The sequence below is a fragment of the Neovison vison genome, chromosome 1 (assembly GCF_020171115.1).
Source record: "Neovison vison isolate M4711 chromosome 1, ASM_NN_V1, whole genome shotgun sequence".
Taxonomy (NCBI): Eukaryota; Metazoa; Chordata; class Mammalia; order Carnivora; family Mustelidae; genus Neogale; species Neogale vison.
Genome location: NC_058091.1, coordinates 245,815,314 through 245,835,520, shown reverse-complemented (window position 1 = coordinate 245,835,520; position 20,207 = coordinate 245,815,314). Strand labels below are relative to the sequence as shown.

The window sequence follows — 20,207 nt, the reverse complement described above, 5'->3', positions numbered from 1 at the left end:
TGCACTGAACAGGATTTAAAGTCCTGATAATGTAAATTCCCTCGATTTTCAAGTCTTAGAACCAACCAGTAGACAAAGCACAGACAACATGCTGTAGTTATAGAAGGCTGAATGCTATCAACCTGATCCTATAGAAGGTCCAGCTGCTTCCTCCGGGGACAGCATCTGTAGGCATTCAGAATGGTCCAGCGTCTGACAGGCCATCGTAGGTTGTCCTACAATACAGTCTCTACCAAAACTGGGCTGTCCCAAACCTCTGGTAATAGAATTGTTTACCTCTAGAACAAGAAACTTGGGAAAGCACCAAATCTGCATGTGGTGTGGGCCCAGACTGACTTCGAGGAGTTCAAGCAGAGAGACCTTAAAGTCCTTATGAGATTGTATAAAACGAATAAACAGGGGCACCTGGGTGGCTCAGTGGGTTAAAGCCTCTACCTTTGGCTCAGGTCATGATCCCAGGGTCTTGGGATTGAGCCCCACATTGGCTCTCTGCTCAGTGGGAAGCCTACATCCCTTTCTCTCTCTCTCTCTGCCTGCCTCTCTGCCTACCTGTGATCTCTGTCTGTCAAATAAATAAATAAAATCTTTAAAACAAACAAAACAAAAAAACACATCAGCAGGGCCTATGGTGGTGGTTCCATGTGTGCTAAATGTGCTCATGACAGGATCAAGCATGCTTTAATTATCGAGGGACAGGAAGTCATTGTCAAAGTGTTGAAAGCACAAGCACAGAGTCAGAAAGCTAAATAAAAAAATAAAGCTTTTCTGAGTAATAAAAAAATCAAAAGGCTCTCTAAAAAAAAAGTACAGCTGAAAAGGTTGACAGGTAAAAGGAGAAGAAAAGAAAGGTAGGGCACTAATACCCCCAGCTCACTTGGGGAAGGGATTAGCTGAACAACACTGTCTAAGGGTGATGGAGTAAGAACAAGGGATTTAAGTATTCAAAACTCCACAGGTAATACAAGGCCTAAAAATAATTTAATATAAAAAAATTTGGAAGGGGTAGGATAAATGAGATAAACCCTCACTTTTCAATAGGTAAATTTAAACACATAATATCTTATGCTGGAAAATAAAAAACTAGCTGGAAAGAGTGGTCATTAGATGATGGCTGTGGTAGCTGGGGATGGGTACATGGGAGCTAATTGTACTACCCTGCTTTTATGCACGTTTTTAAGTTTTCGTGACAAAAAGTGTGGGGGGTGGGGAGAAACCCATAGTAAGTGAATTGAGAAATCTTAGCTTTGGAATCAGGCTAGTAGCCACCATAAAAACTACAAACAAAAAAGGGGAAGGTGGTTTGTGGAGAATAAGACTTGGAATAAGGATTGTTGAAAGCAAGACAGAAGACTGTTGGCATTCCATGTTAAGTCTGTGACCATGTGCATAAATGAGAAAATGTTTCTAAAAATGAAAGAACTAAACTTAAAAAGACAGATGTTAACAAATATTGGCGAAGATGTAGAAAAGTTGGACCCCTCATATATTGCTGGTGTGATAGGGAAATGGTGCAGCCCCTTCAGAAAACAGTATGACAGTTTCTCAAAAGGTTAAAGGTATACAGTTACAAATCAACCTAGCAAATTTAATCCTAGGTATCTACCCAAGAAAACTGAAAACTTACATCCACACATAATACTCTACACCGATGTTCATCACAACATTATCCATAATAGCAAAAGAGTAGAAACAACCCAAAAGACAATCAACTGATCAAAGAATAAACAAAGCGTGGTATTCCTATGCAACAAAATACTACTTGGCAGTATAAAGAAATGAAGTACCGATACACACTAGAATACGGATGAGTCTTGCAAACACTAGGCTAAGTGAAAGATTTTATACACACACACACACATAAATGATACATAATGGAATATTACTCAGCCATCAAAAAGAATGGAATCTTGCCATTTTCAACAAACAGATGAACATGGGGAGGGAAAAAAAGAGAGAAGCAACCCATAAGAGACTCTTAACTACAGAGAACAACCTGAGGGTTAATGGAGGGGCTGGGAGTGGGCCAGACAGGTGATGGGCATTAAGGAAGGCACTTGTGGTGGTGAGAACTGCACGTTTTAAGTGATGAATCACTAAACTGTATGTCTGGAACCAATATTACACTATATGTTAACTGGAATTTAAATAAAAATTTGGAGAAAAAACAATAGAGGTAAAAAGTAGAATACTGGTTGCCGGGGCTTGGGGGGGGATTCAGGAATAGGGAGCAACTCCTAATGGACACAGGGCTTCTTTTGGGAGAGAGGAAAATGTTCTCATCGTAGATAGTGGTGACAGCTGTGTAACTCTGTGGATATATGAAAATCCACTGAGTTGTATACTTGAGAAAGATGAATCTGATAATATAGGAGTATACTTACAGTACATAACTTAATAAAGCTGTCATTTTTTTAAATTAAGAGGGTAAACACAGTGGCAAGTTGTTGAAACTTGCCTTTTGAAGCCATGCTCTCTGCAAGAATATGGATCTAGTAACAGTGAATGAGCGCTCGCGTTTCATCCTCGCTTACACATATGTGACAAAAATTAATACTAGTACTAAAATTATACCAAAACATGTAACATCTTTTTAACCCTTTCAAAATAAGGGAACAAATCAAAAGCTTAAATTCTCACCCTGACCACAGCCAGTTTCACCCTGCCCACATAAAATACCAGCATGCCAAGGGCAGCAAGTAACTAAGAGAGTCATGGAGCCTTCTAAGGCCAAGCTGAGTACTTTAGTTTCCTTTCTTCTTTGATTGATACTCATTTGCATACAATGGCTAATGTGAGCTGTAGTCTGCCACAGGATATGAGTTGTGGGTTATATTTGTGTACTAGGCCAGGATGGTAAGAGGAAAGATTGTTGGGAAGGAAGATTTACAAAGGGCCATCGGAAGGACAAGCGGGCTCCAGGCAGGTCTGTCATAAGTTTAGTTTCGATGGTTAAGATGCAACTAACAGTTCTATTTACTTCCGGACGGGTGGTTCTGGGCTCTGCATGGAAACACCCAATAATAAGCCCCTGAACGCACCCAGAGAGCGAGAGTACATGAACCGAAGACACACATAAAAAGAATAAGTAAAGAAACGGGGATTAAGTGAAAACAGACAATCGTCATTTAAGCACATTCATTTAGGAAACTGGGCAGCAGCCAATGTTTCAGGGGGAAGGGGACAGACATGTCTCTGCCTGGCCTAGTGAACCACTCCCTCCCTACCATCAGCCATCTACACCTTTTGCCGATGAATGTATTGTATCTCTGGCATGCATTAATAGCTAAAAAACACTTACTGAATAAATGAACAAAGAAAACATGTTTCATTCAAATCTATGGTTGAATGTCTTTTATTGAGCATTCTAGGACCACAGTTGGGAATGCATGGGACGGGGCGGGGGGGTGGCGGGGGGACTCTTGTTGCTCCAGGTTGGTCCATGCCAGTGACCCTCCCCCACATGTTATCTTGGTGAGCCTCTCAGGGTGCCCATATCATCTGAGAATGGGGAACTTCAGGGCAGAGGGCAGTGAGCACCTTTCTCACATAGCACAGTACATCTGGCCTAAAAGCACACAAGGCGAGCCCCTCAGTTCCTACCAGCTTCCATGGAGAGCAAGGCACATACCTTCTCTGCTCCTGGAGTGGATTCCTGAATTCAATTCATCAGCTCCAGCTGGAGTTCCGCTTCCAGGTGGAGAACTAAACCCTAGTTTGCTGTCATGTCCAGCATTTTCTGAACTGGGTTTGCCCGGAATACTCATTTTTCTCCTCAGCTCTCCACAGTGCAGTGCTTCTCATCCAGACTTCCAGTTAGCTTCTCCTAGCTGCATTTTAGGCACTCAACCGTCTGCTCCCTATTTCTTACTGGCCAGTGCTAAACCTAACACATGTTTTGTGGGCTGGCCGCATACCTCGGTACCTGCTAGGCAACCTGAGTAAAGATAGTGAGGGAGCCAGCTGAGAAGACGGCACTGGGCTCCTCTGGCTCAGGACCGTGTGAGCCTCCAGGGCCCAGGTATGCACATCACCATTGTCCCAGCCTCCATCTAGCTATTCCTTCACAGCCTTTCCACAAGATATTTCTCTACAACACAAATGATGTGAGGGACCCACTTCAAATCCCTCTGTGGCTTTCCATTCCCTACGGAAAACTCTTTCAAAGTAGGGTCCTGGCCTATCACTTTCCTTTTCAGGCTCATCTGTCCCAATGGCCTTCTGCCCTATGTCCAACATCCTACACATGCCCCCAGCAAGCCAAATTCATGTTACTCCTCCTGCCCAGGATGCTTTACCCAATTTGTTGCAACATCTCCAAAATCACTTTCCCTAGGAAGAAGCCTCTTCTGACCTTGTGGTCAGGTAGATATGTGCAAGATACCATCTTAGCTGCTTGGGAAGAACACTGGGTCTGGCCGCTCACCATTCCCACACATGAACAACAGCCCTCAACGTGCTGCGTTGGCATTCTCATTTCCAGGGTCGCTTCTCCCTCCTGAGGGAGGCTGTGAGCATTGCAAAAACTTTCTACCCAGTACCGTGTGGGCACCTAGTACCGCGTAGGCACACAGTGAACACAGAAGACTCCAGTGACGGAGTGGCACAATTCGTGATGGAGTAGAAATCATAGGCCAACATAATATTTCTGTAATGACTCTGGTACTTTTAGGTTGGGTTGGGCAATATCCTCTCACTAAGATTAGCATCAACTCCGAGAAGTATTTTATGCAGTTGTAAAGTCCCAGTTAAATTCCTTTGTACCACTGGAGAAATAAAGCCTTTGATTAAAAACTAAAATTTCCCCAGCCCTCTGAAAAGGAGTGGGGGAGGGGAGCAGGTGTGGAAGAATGTGTGATCTGTCATATTCTTTAGTCAGAGCCATAAACGTGTTTGGGTAAGACAAAGTGATGTTCTGATAACGTTGATAAAAGTAACTTGAAGATTGGGTCACAGGAAGCCCAAGATAAATGCTGAGAGGAAACAGGTTCTTTTTGAAGTAGCCTCTTCATAATCATTTTCCCACACATTTGTTCAACTTCTGAAGGAGGACTGAAGACCTGATTTGCTTTGCAAATGAAACAGCCTAAGAGTGAGACATTCAGCTACTGTTGTAACAAATGTGTTTAGAGGTTCCTCCAACACACTTTAAGTTTAGGCTGTGGCTTCAGGACAGTTCTGGCAAGCCCTGGCTAACTGTGGTCCCCTAGGCTGGTCCTGGGCTAAGTTTTTTGCTTTGTTTTGTTCTTGCACTTGTTTTTTTTAAGAGAGCTTTCTCCAGGGTCTTCCTTGGGACAGACCGTGTCCTCAGCAGCATCCTGACCACACAGGTTTCCTGCAGGCGCGCCTTAGTGGTATGGCTTGGTGAAAGTGTCGGAGCTCCAAAACTCGGCTGGGGAGGATGGGCCGAGGATACGAAGGCAGCACTATTTATTCTCTTGCTTAAGCCATGGCAGGCCTTTCATCTCGTTTTCATGTTCCACACACTGTAGGAGTGTGACCTAAGTTAGCAGTTGGGAAGAGGAAGAGAGCAAGCCTCAAAAGGGCCAGAGGAGTCTCCTATGCAAAAGCACATTTAAGTCCTCTGAGACTTGCTGACGAATCAAAACTTCTCAGTGTCTGCCGTGACTTTCTTAAGGCCACCCAGGACGGGGCCTGCTAATTAATAAACATCTGTTACAAGAATACATAATTAACAACAATTCAAGCAATGTTTTGTTTTGCAGATTAAGCTCATTCAAAATTTCTGGAAGAGATCACTGTATCTTAGCACTAAGAAATGTCTCCTTTTACCTTTTAGTCAGATATATTTTACATACACGCCTCTTTAAGTTTCTGTTCTCAAATACTAAGTGAAAAGGACAACAAAATTTGGATAAAGATATTTTTGGTAAAATAAGTTGTTCTTGTTTTTTAAGAGAGAAAGAATGCAGTGTGGGTGGGGGGCAGAAGGAGAAGGAAAGAGAATTTTAAGCTCTATGCCCAGCAGAGAGCCTGACACAGGGCACCATCACATGACCTTGAGATCATGACCTGAGCCAAAATCAAGAGTGGGACGCTTAAATGAATGAGCTACTCAGACACCCCAAAAATAAATGCTGTAAATTAGAAGTACATTTTACTTTTTTAAAAAAGATTTTATTTGTTTGAGAGAGCACTAGTAGAGAGAGAAAGAGATTGCAAGCACAAGTGGAAAGCAGAGGGAGAGGAAGAAGCAGACTCCCCACTGAGCAGGGAGCCCAGGACCCTGGGATACTAACCTGAGTTGAAGGTTGACACTTAACTGACCCACCCAGGTGCCCCAGAAGAAGCACAGTTTAAAACCTTTCTCCCAGGTTTGTGTTTCATAATGATTTGTTTCAAGACTCACAACATGAAATGCTTGGGGTGTAAAATGACACAGGAATCTCTCAGCTATACAAAATTCAGATACCAAGCACAAAGACCATATCTACTAATATCACGATGGACATAAATACAAGACAGTTCAGGAAAGAAGCAGACCACCACTACAGGTATTAGGTAAAGATTTTTATTTCTAACTTAACCATGCTGCATGTATACATACAATATCAATATATACAAGTTGAACAAATACAATTTATACATAAAATACAATGAAAGTGTGGCTTTTGAAATTAATGCAACAAGCTTATAAGATTTACAAGTTTGGCCAGTATACAGTATTATAATAATCCTACTGAAGTTATTAATGATTTAAATTAATCAAACTATAGTATAAGTTGAAAGGCACTAGGAAGATCTATGTTTTCTAGTAGCATTTAAGAACAAAAAATCACTAAAAAGAAAAACAAATGTATACATTAAGAAACTGGGCAGACACTGGCGTGCTTAAATGTAAACTCTACCCATTCCTTAATTCACAGCTCTGTAGGAAAGAGAGGGATTTCCCTTAATATAAGAGCTAAGGGGAAAGATATTTTTAAAAAGACTGAAAACAACAACAACCCAAAATCCATAATCGTAACTTTTAAAAACATGTTACAGATAAAGTAGCACTGCCTCCCTCCCCCAAGATAATCTTAAATTTCTTGCTGCAAAAAAGGTCCCCTTTTTCCAGAAAAAAGAAGACCTACCTTGGCAAATGGACTCTACTTGCCAGATAAACACAAGATGCAGGCCCCACCCCCATACCTTGATTAAGCTTTTATTTTAGAAGAATCTAAATAAGAATGGGGGGTACTACTATATTTTGATATTCTAATTATTAGTATATATAATTGAGGTTTTAAAACAAGGTTTATTAAAGAACATATCACAGTTCACATTCTACCAAGGCTCCTTTTAATAAATAAACTTACTTTTTTAAATTAAAGAGAAAATACGCACTCAATAACCTATTTATATGTGCACTCATTTAAAATTTGCCTATTTATTTCAAATAATGAGGTTTCTTTATCTTCATATCCTTTCGTTAAATTAACACTGAAGTTACAAAATATTTCATTTTATGGACAGAGACACAATACACATGAAGAAACCACAGAATTGCTATGATTAAAGCTAAATGAATATCTCTAAAGTCAGTATCCCATGTTTTCATATGGATATTCAAGCCTGACTTGAATATCTTGTTTTGGTATTTCATAAAATGAATATGTAAAATACATCGGGTATAATCAGTTCTACTGTAAATGTTTAAAAAAAAAAACCAAAAACTAAAGCGGCCTGTTTTGTAAATTCCTCAAGGTTTTGACTTTTTACAGGTTTCTTTTTGTTACTGCAGCAGAAGTGGTACAGAAAAATAACTCTAACATACTGGCTTGAATGTCCTATGTTTTAAATAAGCTTAAAGCAAAAGTTACCCCTATCCCACAGCAAAGGAAATACAGTCAATGATATTTTAAGAGCGCTGTGTGGTGACAGATGGGAGCTATGCTTGTGGTGAGCACATAACAGAGCAGGTGAATCACTATGTTGCCCACCTGAAACTAATTTAACACGATGTCAACTCAACTCAAATAAAAATAAAGTCATTCCTTTCCTATTAACTGGATGGTTAAAGGCTAGAAATAAGGACTTTTAAAAAGAAGTTGGCATCTGTTTTTTCTACTGGTAAAATTAAGATTTCTTTAGAGCAATTACTAATAGTTCAATGTGCATCTACAATTGCCAAGATATTCTGTGCACACAAAGTTTTACAAGACACAAATTTACTTCTAGTTTTCACAGTACTTAAACAATGCCCCAAGGAAGTCATAAACTTCTAACTATCTTACACATTACAAAGAAAATGCTGCCAGTTAAATGCAATTCTTACTACCTAGAAAATATTCACTATACGTAGGACATTTAGTACACCACCTTTGGGATACACTTTAAATTTAGGGACCACCTCACAAGTACGCCACCTTTGCTCACCCGCCCTCTGTACACAGCTCTGAGACTACAACCAAAATTTAACCAAAATTACTAAAATACTGTTCACTTAGTAAATACTTACTTCAAGTCTCAAACTTGCAACCAATGGACTTCAGGGCTGATTACATAATATAAAAACCCATAAAAGATATAATATTAAGTGGTTTAGGAGTAGCTAAACTTACAAAAAATTTAACATTTTGTAAGCAGCTAATACGAGAACAATTCTATTACAACTTATTTACTATAAAATAAAATTTCTTATTTTTAGAGGAATATACTCTAACTGGGAGTTGTCAACAAAAGAAATTCAGGGAAAAATATTTTCTTTTTATAAAATATGAATAAAAACAAAGTGTTTTAAAGCCAAAGAATTAAAAGACATATATATTTTCTGCTTTGGTTGCATTTCGTGAAAAATGGAGACCTTTCTCAGTTGGGAGATACAAAGCAATTTCCAACACAATTTAAAACTCAGACACAAGAAAGCAAGCATCCATTAGTCACACTTCAAAGTGAGTTTTAGAAAATATACACATATGGGCAAAGATCAGTGACCAATATTAGCTTAATTTTCTGCAATTCTGACTCCTATCTACATACAAATTCAATGCTTCAAGAAAACATAAAACCAGAACAAAAAAGGTGCATTTGATATGAAGAGGCAAAAAAGGTCAAGAGGTCCAGAAGAAACATATTTCCAGCTTTTGTATTTTAAACATGTATACTTCTAAAGAGTGACTGCTGAATTATAAAATTTTCTAAAGATCAGAAAGAGGAGTTATCTTATACTTAAAACAAAATGAATATTAGTATAAAAATTAGAACATTTTTGAACAGGCCAGGCGGGTATTAGGATCAAATAGTCTTAGATGTGCAGCCCACACATTCATATATGACAGCACGACACAGGACAATGAGATCTGCTACTTTCTGTATGCAAAACAGGGTTTACGTTTTTCTTCTATTTTAACTATCTAGTTACCTAATTATTACAGCAGTTGAATAAATCACTAGCAGATTTATGTATATATTTAAACTGCAACTCTCTGTAGTATGAGCTCCTCCCCCAACTTCCCGGCACAGTATAAACTGGAGTATAATATGACAATTTGAAGAATTACCAGTTGTACAATTTTAATATGACATTAATATGTATACTAAGACTTATTAGGCAATTCATTAGTTCCAGTCTTACTCCATGACTTACAGCTTCCGTTATTTGAAATGACAGAATAGTCTTCAGGGTTTTAAGTAAATATTTTGTCCAGGCATAAGACTATCACTAATTTTTATTGTGACTTTAAGTCTGTAACATTTACTGAAGTAAAGAGTCAATTACAGTTTCAGGCTTTGCAGAACGCTTTCTGTTTGGAGGAGAGAAAAAGAAAACGTGAATGCCTTCCTAGAAGACCGAATGCAAACACTTTACATTAGGTAGCAGATAATACAGAGTGGCCATAAGGTCTAAAAACAGGCCAAAGTTTGCCATGTCTGACTATGTTAAGAGATCAATTAAAGCCCACCTTTTTAGGCCAGGGAAGTAGCCTAAAATAGGAGCAGGAGCATGGCACTCCATACTCTCAATCAGAATGTAAGGGATTGAGTGGATGAAAACTTCTAAAATTGGACTAGACAGGCCAAGCCAAGTAGGCTGCATGCTTGTCAGACCTGAATCCCTCGATTATCTGTTCTGGGGCATGCTGAAGGTCCAGATTCATTCAGTGAAAGAAAGAGACAGAAATCATCTGACGTAACACCTTACAGATGATGTGCACATGAATGTTCTGTGTTCACTGGAATTTTGCTTGGCACACTGAACTGTGCTTTTCTAATGAGAATATCCCATTGAACATTATCAGGTAAAGTAACGCAATACCAATAAGCCTTATATTATGTATATTTACCTATGTTTAGGGCCATCTATTGTTTTTGTAATACAGAAGGCCAATTCTGGTATGCAGAGAATAAATGTGGCTCATCTAATGTAGGTGAATTTTTTAATGTTAAACCACAAAATAAATATTTTTAAGAGAGCATTCTGAATGCTTATCAAATTGTTTGTTTTAGGTCCTTGTGGTTAAAAAAAAGAGTGACTAAAAACTATGAAATGTCATGTAAATAATCTGGATTTCTGGCTCCTCCTTTGAAACAAGAAGATCCAGAAACAACAGGCCCTTTATTCCCCAAACTAACTAGGAACAGGGTAGCAGCCACTTACTTCAGACAGACCACTCTCCACTTTGCCCCAGTCCCAGCCACTGCCTATTTCTCTTCTACGCCAAGGCCAACTGCCTTACAACTTATCATCACCCTTGCACTGTAATTTTTCTTGTTAACCACAGAATAGAAAAATATCTCTATTAAAAAATGGAGGAAAAAAAAGACCTAATAGAATTTCTGTTTCTCTGATTTCTTCATTCACTAAATATTACACACCTGGCTTCCACTGACATATGAAAAGTTTTTAACAACTGGCACCTAAATGCTAAAAATGGTAAAACCTTGTACACTTTTAAAATGCTGATTCCTCCTGAGTTCAACTATACCAAATTTATAAATGTTAGGTTATACCTATGATATGATGTAACACAAAAGTATTAAAACCATACAACTTCATCTTACATGTAACTCAGAAGTTTCTATACTCAAAGGCAGGGGGATAAATAAGCTTATTGTTTCCTATCATTCCAGGAGACCCAAGTATTACAATCAGTTTAAATAAGCATAATAGTACCTGATATAGGGAAGGGAGAGAAGAAATAAGCTCCAGCCCTGATTTCCCTGGGCTTGTTATGATACATAGAGACTACTCAACAGTCAAAATCAGCACTCAAAGGACAGGGAAAGATGGGCAGACAAATTTTCTTTAACTGATGACTGAGAAGGTCAAGGTTCTTGGGGCAATGTTTCTGATAGAAAAACAAGACAGCAAGTACAAGACCTTGGGAGTCGACCAGGCAAATCAATCAGCATCTCACTGGAAGAATTACTATTAAGAATTAAGGGATTAAGATAATAAATGACTTCTAATACATTTGGTTATAACAAAGAAAATTAAAAATAAGCTATTACTGAGGAGGGCTAAAGGAGTTGGAAGATTTAATTCTTTAGTTTTTACTTACTCAAATCATAACTACATAAGGACTCTAATATTTATTTAAATACATCTAAAATGTAGCAAATAGAGCTAAAATATTACATTAACTAAATTTCCTCTAAATGTGCTACTTTAAGTATCCTGCTGCCTCTATTTCCTAGTGCTGAAAGACCATCCTTACCTTCGCCCTGTCTTTGGCCTTGCTTTCCCCTTTGAAGTCTGTACCTAAATTTCCTCTAAATGTGCTACTTTGAATATCCCGCTGCCTCCATTTCCTAGTGCTGAAAGGGCATCCTTACCTTCGCCCTGTCTTTGGCCTTGCTTTCCCCTTCGAAGTCCGTGGCCTCTCTAATTTCATCAAGGACTGCCGGAGGCTCTCCTCTGTGTAGGCAAGATACACGTGGGAAAGGTCCACTTCAAAGGGCTAAGTAAAGGAACAAACACAAAACACTCTTATAGGACTGATTTAAACCAGGCGTGGCAGGAAGATGTAAAATACTGAACAAACTCCTAGAAAAAATCTGAAGAACAAAAGACCAAAGAAATGTCTAAGGATATCTTCTTCTAATACCATTTGTCTCAAATATATTCACCAAGGGGTAGTAAAGAAGAAACCCTGACACACTATAAACTCCTTTGTAGGAAACTGCTGCTGTTTTCCCTGCAGCTGCTGCTCTTGCTGATGCAAGTCAAGGACTAGCTTGGAGAAGTACAGACCCATTCTGGTCTCTAACTATTCCCCCCACAGCCTGGAGAGGTGGTGAAGAGCGCTCTGAAGAAGCTGCCATGCCCCTTGTGTCATACAAAGTATAAGCCTGCCCTCGTGACTGAGGGGAGCAGAAACGTCCTCTATCACCCCTCTGGGGCTTCTCTTCCCAGGAGATCTGCCTATTTTTCAGCAGAGCTGATTAATTTATATCATATTGATAACACAATTTAGTGACCCACATTCCTAATAAAGGAACTGTAGTTATATTTAAAAAAAAAAAAAAAGCATTCTTACATCTTTCTCTTTTTTATCAGGAGCTGGAGTTTGCTTTCTCATGTTATTTCCTGTGTAGGCAACACATTTCTCAAAAAAGAAGAAAAAGTGGAGGAAGGAAAAATGTCTTAATTAGCAGTTATACTATAAATAAGGCAAATTATTTTGAGATATACTAATGTTACAGTCATAAAACGTGCTCAAAATTTGAAGGCTGGAAAAGAAAGGGATTTACAGGTCATACAGTCCTATGAAGCCCCAAACTATACCATTTCCCCTGAAAAGTTTGTGTGTTATAATATAGTTAATTAGGAAAACATCTTATCCACTCCTGTGGAGTCTCATCTGATTCATTCTTGGAACCATCTCTCTCCCCCTATAACCCAGCATAGATCCAGTCTATAGGAAACAGTCCATAAGGATTTCATGAAAGAATGAAGGTAATACTCACTAGCTGCCATTCTCCTATGTCTTCATTCCAATGGACGTAGTTTTCAATCATTTCCTTTTAAGAGTCAAAGATGGTCTACTTTTAATATTTAATAACATTTAAAATACTGGAAAATATTCACAAAACTAAAATCTTAAGTAAAAAAAGATGCCTCAAAACATTATATACAGCATTATAACTTTTTTTTATACATTTAAAAAATACAGACTTTGAGGGGCGCCTGGGTGGCTCAGTGGGTTAAGCCGCTGCCTTCGGCTCGGGTCATGATCTCAGGGTCCTGGGATCGAGTCCCGCATCGGGCTCTCTGCTCAGCAGGGAGCCTGCTTCCCCCCCCGCCCGTCTGCCTCTCCGTCTACTTGTGATTTCTCTCTGTCAAATAAATAAATAAAATCTTTAAAAAAAAAATACAGACTTTGAAAGAATACATGTAAATGCTAGTAAACTATGTTCTTACACAAAAAGCAAGGAAAGAACATGGAGAACATGGGATTCAGGATGATGGTTACCTTGAGTTGGAAGAGGCAAAAGGATGGAAGAGAGAAGAGGGAAACCATTTGGTTAGAAGTAGGACACTGTCATGGTATTTGCTTTTGTTACTCATGACAAGTTCACTACAAAATAACCAAAACAAACATACAGACAAAAACTAACCAACTAAATAAAACCAGGTCACTCAAAGACCAATAAGGAGAACGCACCATTAACCAATAATTAATTCTGTGCACCTGAGATCCAGAGGAAAAAAATATTAAGGCTTATTTTCAGAAAAAAATCTTTAAGCTATATAGAATCTCAATATTTTGAAAAACCAGTATGTTAAGGTTTACTAAAATGTACTAGAAAAATGGAAATTTTGAGTAAAGAAAAAGAAAGGCTGAGAAGGAAAGGCTGAGATTTTAAAGTTATACTAGAATTAAGAATCAGCATCTGGGGGACGCCTGGGTGGCTCAGTTGGTTGGACGACTGCCTTCGGCTCAGGTCATGATCCCAGAGTCACGGGATCGAGTCCTGCATCGGGCTCCCAACTCCACGGGAAGTCTGCTTCTCTCTCTGACCTTCTCCTCGCTCATGTTCTCTCTCTCAAATAAATAAATAAAATCTTAAAAAAAAAAAAAAAAAAAAGAATCAGCATCCGGGGACACCTGGGTGGCTCAGTGGGTTAAAGCCTCTGCCTTCGGCTCAGGTCATGATCCCAGGGTCCTGGGATCGAGCCCCATATCGGGCTCTCTGCTCTGCAGGGAGCCTGCTTCCTCCTCTCTCTCTGCCTGCCTCTCTGCCTACCTGTGATCTCTGTCTGTCAAATAAATAAATAAAATCTTAAAAAAAAAAAAAAGGATCAGCATCCACCTGGAGATGGATGGCAGCAGTGACTGCAAAACACTGTGAATATACTTAATGTCACTGAACTGTATTCTTTTTTTTTTTCCCTCTTTCAAGATTTATTTATTTTGGAGAGAGAGAGAGGGAGATAGAGAAAGACAGAGGAGGGAAGGGCAGAGGGAGAAAAAGAATATCAAGCACACTCCCCGCTGAGCATAGAGCCAGACACAGGGCTCAATCTCACAACTCTGAGATCATGACCTGAGCTGAAATCAAGAGTCAGACGCTTAACTGACTGAGCCACCCAGGCACCCCTGAACCATATTCTTAAAAATAGTTTAAAAAGGCAAATTTTAGGGGGCTGGGCTGGGGAGGTAGGGGAGGTAAATTTTATGCCATGTTTATTTTATCATATACACTACACCATAACCACATAGACGCACACACACACACTTGGTATCCATAAGCAGGGAGAAAAATCAGCAAAGGAGTTTTGTTTATTCTATTTATAAGATTAATTATATTGAATGTAAAAATAGGACCTATACTTTGATTCTGAATGCAATTACATAAATCTAGGTTCTTCCAAAGGGCTGAGAAATTCTTTTTTTTTTTAAAAATATTTTATTTATTTATTTGACAGAGAGCGATCACAAGTAGGCAGAGAGGCAGGCAGAGAAAGAGGAAGGGAAGCAGACTCCCCACTGAGCAGAGAGCCTGATGAGGGACTCGATCCCAGGACCCTGAGATCATGACCTGAGCCAAAGGCAGCGGCTTAACCCACTGAGCCACCTAAGTGCCCTGGGCTGAAAAATTCTTACTTATATACTCAGAGAATTATGTATTAAGTTAATAGCAGAAATGTGATGGCATTAATTCAAGAAAATTTTACTGTCAACAACTAAAATGTAAATACTTACCATCAATTAAATTAGAATTTACATTCCTTTTTTCTCCACCCCAGCCAGTGATGTAATATCTAAAACAGAGAACTTCCCTCTTACTTGATAATCTTGAGGTATGAAGTTATCAATGATAAGCATCTGAAGTCGGAGCTCCCGGCTAAGTTGTCGAATATTCTCCAGTAAGCCTTCAATTTCCCTCTGATGCTCCTGTTGGAGATCAGCCATCTACCAGAAAACCAATGAAATATTAAGGGCAAACAAGATTTTAAATATAAGACAGTTCCAACTGATATAGGCACTGGCCTAAGAAACCCTGTAAGAGCTTACTCAGTTCCTTCACAAACAATAGACAGAATGACACTACCCATTACTGTCTATTCCCGTGTTTTTAAGGTTGGAAATACATACTATAGCTTAATAGCTAAAATTTTAGCTACAAAAATGTTTTTTCTTTAAGATTGTAAGTATATGTTAAGATCTCTTAAAGATTTTTAATCATACTTACTCAAAGAAAAAATTTTTTTAAATTCAGAGCTACATATATAGGTAATTTCTAGGAAACCAACCTCTGATTTGGCAGCCATCAGCATAGTCCAAACTTTCTTTAATTTCTTGGTTTTTCCCTGTGCTTCCTCTTGCAAGCTGGTGTATTTTTCTTCAATATCCAAGCGTTCTTGCTACAACAAAAAAAAACAGACATCAGAATTTTCTTCATTAAATTGAAAATTTAATTATTTAACAAATGAGGGGCGCCTGAGTGGCTCAGTGAGTTAAGGGCTCTGTCTTCGGCTCAGGTCGTGATCTCAGGGTTCTGGGATTGAGCCCCACATTGGGCTCTCTGCTCAGCAGGGAGCCTGCTTCCCTTCCTTTCTCTCTGCCTCTACTCTGCCTACTTCTGATCTCTGTCAAATAAGTAAGTAAATAAATATCTTTAAAAAAAAATTCTATAACAAATGATAAAAATCTTGGGCAACTAATATTTTTCAAAACAATTCACAGATCTGCTTTAAAATTTTACTAAGATTATAGATACAAGACAAATACTATATGATTTCACTTATATGTACAATCTAAAAAACCAAACAAATGAACAAAGAGACAAACAAAAAGCAGAAACAGACCCAGCACTATAGAAAACAAACTGATGCCTGGGTCTGGGGGGAGAAAGGAAAATGGGTGAAGGGGAGTGGGAGGTACAGAATAAGTTGTGGGAATGAAAGGTACGGCATAGGGAATACAGTCCATAATACTGTAATAGGATTATATGGTAACAGATGACAATTACACTTGTGGTGAGCACAGAATAACGTATAGAGAAGTTTAATCACTCTACATCTGAAGTTGTACATTTGAAACTAGTGTAACACTGTGTGTCCACTATACTTAATTAAAGACGATGGATATAAAGCTTTTCACTAGAGGAGTTAAATACTTAAGGAAAAGTGTCAACCAAAACCAGAAAGTCACATTACCTCTTTTTCCTCAAGTTCTCTGCGAAGTTGCTCTGCTCTTTTCCTCCGTTCTTCCAGTTCCATATTCGATTCTTCAAGAAGTTTCTCTTGTTCCTCAGCTTTTGCCAACAAATCAACACCACCCACAATTACCTTCTTCTCCAGGGCAGATAATTTCTCTAGCAAAGACTGATGTTCTTGTCTGTTGATTAAAAATGAGAACCACCATCGATTATTCACTATTCCACCAATATCATTTTCCAAAACTTTATAGGTATTTGGATGCAAAATTTCAAAACTGAGATATAATTATGTAACAACTCTATCAGATTATATCACAGGGTAGTATAAATTAACTTATGATTTAATCTATAACATCCAAATTCACTGGTAATTTTCTTCCTACATAGAGATGAAATAATAAAAACAGATGTAATTTTTGGAAATAGAACACATACAACAAAACCCTCTATCCAAAAAACCTATTCTGGAGACAAAAATCAAGCTTTTAATTAGTATTCAAGTCTCTCTCATATATCCCATGCAAAATATTGGAAATTTAAATCACGAATCCAACTCAATTAAGTAATACTCACTGGGCCTTAAGAAGATCTTTCTCCCGTTTCTCTAATTCAGCTCTAGCCTTGTTTCTTTCTTCTTCTTCCATATCAAGCTTTGTTTCAAGTGCTTTTCTCTCCTCATCAATTTTTGCCTGCATTTCAACCATCTTATCTGGGGACACTTTCTTTTTACCTATATGAGTCATTTAATTCCAACAATCACTTTAAAGCCAGTTTTTCAGAATTTTATAAATTATCTTTAATTTATAAGATACATTCCTCAATAATACAAAATATCAACATTTTAAGGAAATCAAATAAATATTTGATTTCTATTATGTTCCTAGAATAACTTTGCTAAACAAAATGTTGTATAACTGCAATGATAACTAAGAACAAAAGTATGTGAAAGAGAAGCAAAACAGGTAAGTAAAGGAAAAGAAAGAGAAAGGTTAATAAAGGGCCAAATTTAAAAAGCCAAAGATCTATGGGTCCCCAAAAAAGATAAATGTTCAAAAAAGCAGTAAGATTATTTTTTTATGATAACTAGGTAGGTACAAAATAAAGTGGCTCCCAAAATGCCCCCCCAAAATTTATTAAAACAAAGGAACAAACCGAAGTCACATATAGACATAAATTGCACAGACAAGCGTGTCAAGGCCAAATTTATAGCAACAAGTTCCTAATATATATCTTCAGAGTTTTCCTAAAATGTATGCCTAATAAAATTATTTGGAAGTATTTCATCTCATAGTATACCTTAAAGGATGAAGTTCTATACTAATTATATAATGGCTATGTTATAATTAGCCAGGCATTTTACAGTTGCTGAGCTACCATGATCTATCATCTGTCTTAAATGAGCAACTAAAACAGCTTGTTACTATGTCAAACTCAGGATCCTGAACCTAAGCCATTTTAAATATGCTAAATATCAAATAAAAGTAGAAATACTACCAAATAATAAAGTTGGAAATATGGCTTCCAATTGATTATTTTGACTATAGAGCCTAGCAGAGTGTTTCATATACACACAACAGATGTTCAGTAAAAGCTAACTGAATGAATTTGAAAATCATGAAATTAAAATGAAAAACCAAAAAGAGAAAATAAAAAAATAGGTTATTAAACTGGTTATGAAACTGAGTCAAATATAATTCATTTCTGGTAATATAATTTCTTTGAAACATACTTTCCTTAGAAAAACAATCAAACTTTTCATAGAATTGGTATGAGGCTCTCCTGAAAGCTTTCTGTCATTCTTAACTTCCTTCCCAAAGGACTACAGAAGAATATAAACCTGAGGAGTCTATAAATCGTTAATGTCTCCACCCAAAAGCTAGCCCCTACTGCTAACAAGGAAAGAAAACTGAAAGATAATGCGGGTGCAGGTATATATTTGAATATATACTTTCAGGAACCATGAGATGAAGAATTATTCATAGACTTTAAATCTTTAGGATACAATTATATTAAAAAAACAAACCCAAGGTTTTAAAATATATATACCCTTCATTTCTATAGAAATAAAGGTCTAAAGCAAACTTAAGCCACAAAACAAGTCAGTTCAATAAAAGAGTAAATAAGAGCACTGATCCAAATTCATGCTTTGGTGTGGTGTGATTCATTGCATTCCAAAAGTCAGAATGTAGACCTGAATGTGTTGGCTTCTTTGGCACAGTCACCTGTATTGAATGTCCTGAGTTATGCTGTTAAAAAATTTTATTTTTAAGTAATCTAATTCCTTTTCCCATGAACTCCTAGAAAGGATTTCTGATCAGTAGTACTATTTCTAAGAAATTTGAGTGGGAAAAGTGTAAATTCAAGTATAAAGTTAAATGCATGCAGACAGTGCCTGGCTGATAAGCTGGTAGAGCATGAGACTCTTTATCTTGGGGTCGTGAGTTCAAACCCCATGTTGGGTATAGAAACTAGGTAAAAATAAAATCTTTAAAAATAAATAAATAAATAAATAAATAAAGTGTGTGCATTTAAAAATCATAACTTACTTTCCACCTCAGAATTACAAATATACATATATTTTTTTTTTACAAATATTTTTTTTTAATGGCAAGTATGTTAAGACAAAAAAAACCTCTGTATGAAGACACGGATACACACACTAACAATATAGTCGAAATGATCTGATAAATATATGCACATAAATTTTTAGGCTTGTAGAGTTCCAACTGTTTGGTTAGCAGTTAACAACCTGCAGTCTCCAACCCCATTAAGAGGCAGTAAAAAATATATATATATTACATGTAGAAATACAAAAGCACAACCTTTTTATTAATTACTACCAGGCCTGAACTGCATTAGTTATTCAAAACCATTCAGGTAGTATTTTCCCACTGATGCTTTAGCAGCAAAAATCTTACTGTGCTCCTACAACATTCTCAGAAAGAATACCATGCATTTATAGCTAGGTTCAGTTTCAAAAGTCTAGTATTTTAAGTAACAGAATTTCTAGTCAGTATTATTCAGATAAATCATTGTATTTCTCTCCAAATAATATATTAGGCTAAATGTGAATATATTCCAACTTTCCTAACCAGGCACTTAAAATCATGACATCACTAAAAGTCACTTTCAGATTGTTTTGGTTTTCTCTTAAAGATTTTCTAAAAATCTTAAACAAACCACTCAAAAACCCTTCTTTTAATAATGCATGACACAATTCAACACAAAATCTAAATAAAAAATAATCTAAAAAAAATAAAATAAATCTAAAAAAAAAAAGAATGGTGAGGTCATATAGTATTTAATTAAGCCAAACAGGAATAGTAATACTTTTAGTTGCCTTCACCATGTGTTCCAACCAAAATGAACTTTGGCAAGATAAGGTTAAAGGGAAGAATTTCAGGAAGACTTAACTGAATTTTATTTTCATTACATGAGCACTCATGGGCATAAGTAACCACGCATTTGATTCCTTGCTTTAAAAAAAAAAAAAATGCTTGAAAGTGAAAATCATTTATATTTGTATTACCAAAATTTGGCTTAATGGGTCTTTAAAATTTTAGGAAAAAAGATCATGTCATCTGCTTCTGGTATTT

General features: G+C 37.4%; 1 protein-coding gene and 1 pseudogene across 5 annotated transcripts in view; one reads left to right on the top strand and one right to left on the bottom strand.

Annotated features, from left to right (window-relative positions):
- The first annotated feature begins 180 nt into the window (after positions 1-180).
- Positions 181-879, top strand: LOC122901585 (annotated as a pseudogene).
- A 5,628-nt stretch (positions 880-6,507) lies between these two features.
- Positions 6,508-20,207, bottom strand: part of KIF3A (kinesin family member 3A) — a 55,192-nt gene continuing 41,492 nt past the window's right edge. For 3 of the 5 annotated variants that reach the window (XM_044227935.1, XM_044227907.1, XM_044227915.1), the window contains 8 exons: positions 17,185-17,341; positions 16,610-16,790; positions 15,704-15,814; positions 15,237-15,362; positions 12,913-12,966; positions 12,483-12,551; positions 11,779-11,903; positions 9,761-11,371 (listed from right to left, as the gene is read on the bottom strand). In XM_044227935.1, coding sequence (XP_044083870.1) covers positions 11,269-11,371; positions 11,779-11,903; positions 12,483-12,551; positions 12,913-12,966; positions 15,237-15,362; positions 15,704-15,814; positions 16,610-16,790; positions 17,185-17,341 — 926 coding nt within the window. In that variant the 3' untranslated portion in view covers positions 9,761-11,268. The other 2 variants (XM_044227900.1, XM_044227926.1) reach the window with 1 other exon arrangement.